We start from the raw sequence: 3,113 nt of genomic DNA on the forward strand, positions 1-3,113 counted from the left end.
CTTTGTTGTTTGGTGCTTTCTAGAGTAGAAAGACGCTCAGACAGGTTTATTACGTGGCTGTTAAGTTTAGCGATCGTCGCTAGGGCTTTTTTAAGTTGTACTTGGAGTGTGTCACGTTCCTTGCGGACCGTATTGTAGGAGTTTATGGAGAAATAGGGGGAGGACTTTAGGGATGATTTGCCAGAGGCGCTTACCGTCTTCAGGTTTTTTGGCGAGTCCATCCTGGAACACTTGGGGCTTTCCGGAGCCCTAACTAAAAAGGGGACCTGCACGCGGCTCTTAGGGAGCGTTGTGCTCGAATTTCTTTAGTGAAATTAATAAATTTCTGCGGGGCACAAGACTGGAGCGTGTTCGGTTGTTGTGGTTGTTACTGACGTTGTAACTGACTAAGCACAGGATTTTGTTCGACCGAATGGTTCGGCTGTTCGGTGAGCACTGCTGATCCATTTCGCCGGGTTCCGGCGGTATTTATACCCACGGGGTTGGTACTTCCGCTTTGGGGGTGGAGCTTGTGATCGGTCTTTTTGGCCTGAACTCCCGCTGCGCCCTCGGTTGGAAATGGTGACGTCACGAGGGGGTGGAGCCTGTTGAGGGCTCTGCACAAGACCCCCCCATCCAGAAGGGATGTAACGTAAAAAAGGGGCGAACTCACCCTTTTTTGGGTTCATTCCACGGAGCACGACAGGGTTGGGGACCCGAGGTATCGAGGTTGGGAACCCGATACCTTCGGGCGCCCGAGGTATCCCCACAGATTCTTGGTTTGCGTTGGTCGCTTCAACTCGCTGGGCTAGGCTCTCCAATTCCTCGATGGCCTGCTTCCTCTCCGCACGTAGTCGGAGAATTTTTCTGGTATCAACGGTATCGAGCTTCAGCATATGCTTGGTAAGCTCTTCGACCGTTTTTGCGGCGAATTGGAGGTTCGGGGCGAGGCTGAGTTAGCCGAGTACTGGTTCTTTGGTCCTTCCTTGTGCTCGGATGGCGTGGATCTGGGCCAACGCCGTGTTCTCTTCCTCGGTCAGTACAGAGGAGGGTCCCGGTGTAGGGGACTCCGGTCGCGGGGGTGACGAAGGCATTGGTTCTTCGGAGGGTTCGCTCGTCCGGCGAAAATCCTCTCCAAATTCGAATTCTTCTTCTGATTCGCTCTCAGACGCATAATCGATATCGTCATCCGGAATCGGTTCGGGATTACCCGGTGGGGCCGGTCGGAGATCATCTACGTGGACGTTCCACTGGCGCCCATTAATTAGCACTTTATAGGTTGATTGGCCGGTGGCGGTTATTATATCCCAGGGGCCGGTCCATTTTGGGCCAAACGCTCCTGGCTGGCGGTTCTTGGTCATCACCTTGTCGCTGGGCGCAAAGCTCACGGGAGGGCGTACATCGGAGCTGTACTCCTTCTGGAACACTAGTTGTCGCTCAAAAACCTCCCGGTTGTGGTTCTTCCGCTGCTGAGGGGTGAGGGTTCGCCGGTACTTGGCGTACTGGGTGCTCCAGTCTCCTGGACATGGCAGTTCGTAGCCTAGGACAATGGAGGCAGGTGTTTCACCGGTTGCCCGGTTTTTTCGGGAACGCAGCACCTTGAGGGCACTGCTTAGGTACTTCCCCCATTGGTTCTCCGGCTTGCCGGTCAGGAGGATCCTGAGAACCTTCTTAAGTTCCTGGGCGCGCCTCTCACTGGTTTTCGCCCGCTGGTGGTAGACACTTGTCGTCCGGTGTTGGATTTGTCGTTCCCGGCATAGCCTCTGGAAGGCGTTACTGGTGAAGGGAGTGCCGTTGTCACTGATTATGACCCTGGGGGCCCCATACCTCGAAAACATTTCTTCCTCGAGGTATGTGGCTATGTCCCGACCGTGAATTTCGGGGAACGCCTTGGCCTCCAGCCATCTGCTGAACACGTCCTCTACTTGAAGCACGTAGGTGTTCTTTTGAGGACCCCACTCTCGGGGTAAGGTCCGAGGATGTCCAGGGCCAGCATCTCGAACGGATATCTGGACGATCTGGCTGTCATGGGAGCGGCGTTCTGCCGCTGTTGAGCCTTGGCGGTCGCACAGATGAGGCATTGGTGGGTGTAACGCTGGATTTCCAGATGCATATGGCCCCAGAAATACCGCTCCTGAATCTTCCGGAGCGTCTCCTTGTAGCCGGGGTGCGCCTGCTCGGGAGAGTCGTGGAAATAGGCCAGCACCTTGGGCACTAGTTGCCGGGGAACGACCAGCCTGTCTCCCTCTGGGTGGCGCCTCCAGAGAAGGTTGTCATACGTAGTAAATCTCCGCGTCAGCTTTTGCTGGGCGGCTGTTAGCTCCTGCCGTCCCTCCAGCTATTGTAGCATGACTTTAGTTCGGCGGATGTGTCGAACTTTGGCCTGTCCCGCGACTATTGACTTGAACAGGTCGCTGGCGGCGATGGTCGCTACCGACGGCTTCGTTTCCGTCTCCTGGGAATCGGGGGGAATTAGTCTGTCGTTGTTGGGTTCGGCCTCGTACTCGGCCTCGGCCTCGGCCTCGTTGGGGTGTCTTGACAGAAGGTCGGGGAGCTCGTTGTGCTTTCCGGGGACGTGTTCCAGGGTGAACGAGTATTCCTGGAGCATCAGGGCCCAACGGGTGAGTTTCGCCCGGGTGTCCTTAAATTTCCCCAACCAGGTCAGCGCCTTGCTGTCGGTCCTCACGAGGAAAGGTCGATCCTCCAGGTAGCCGCGGTAGAGCTGGATTTCCCAGATCAGAGCGAGGCACTCTTGCTCGTTTACATGCCCATATACGGGTCTCGGCAGGTTTGAACTTGGCGCTCGCAAAAGATATGATCAGGCGCTTTTCACCATCCAATTGGTACAGGACCGCGGACATGCCTATCGATGATGCGTCGGTCTGCAACACGAATTCTTTGGTGAAATCTGGTCGACTTAACGGCTGGGCGACCGCTACTGCTTTCTTTGTCAGTTCAAACGCCTCTTCTGCCTCTGGGGGTCCATCTAAACTTCTTCGCCCCTCCCTTCAATAGGTCCGTCAAGGGTGCGGAGACGGTGGAGAGATGGGGCACGTGTTCCCGCATCCAATTACAGGTTCCCAAGAATCCTTGGAGCTGCTTGAGCGTCCTGGGTCTGGGAAAGTCATGGATTT

The 3,113-nt window shown here is 55.6% G+C and overlaps 1 protein-coding gene across 1 annotated transcript; it reads right to left on the bottom strand.

Moving 5' to 3' along the window:
• Positions 1–935: 935 nt before the first annotated feature.
• Positions 936–2,060, bottom strand: LOC109533248. Its single transcript, XM_019898522.2, has one exon. The coding sequence runs from the start codon at positions 2,058–2,060 to the stop codon at positions 936–938; it is 1,125 nt and encodes a 374-aa protein (XP_019754081.2).
• Between the last annotated feature and the right edge of the window lie 1,053 nt (positions 2,061–3,113).

This window comes from Dendroctonus ponderosae, unplaced genomic scaffold (genome assembly GCF_020466585.1).
Source record: "Dendroctonus ponderosae isolate FM_Combo_2020 unplaced genomic scaffold, Dpon_F_20191213v2 Dpon_F_20191213_5, whole genome shotgun sequence".
In the NCBI taxonomy this organism is placed as follows: Eukaryota; Metazoa; Arthropoda; class Insecta; order Coleoptera; family Curculionidae; genus Dendroctonus; species Dendroctonus ponderosae.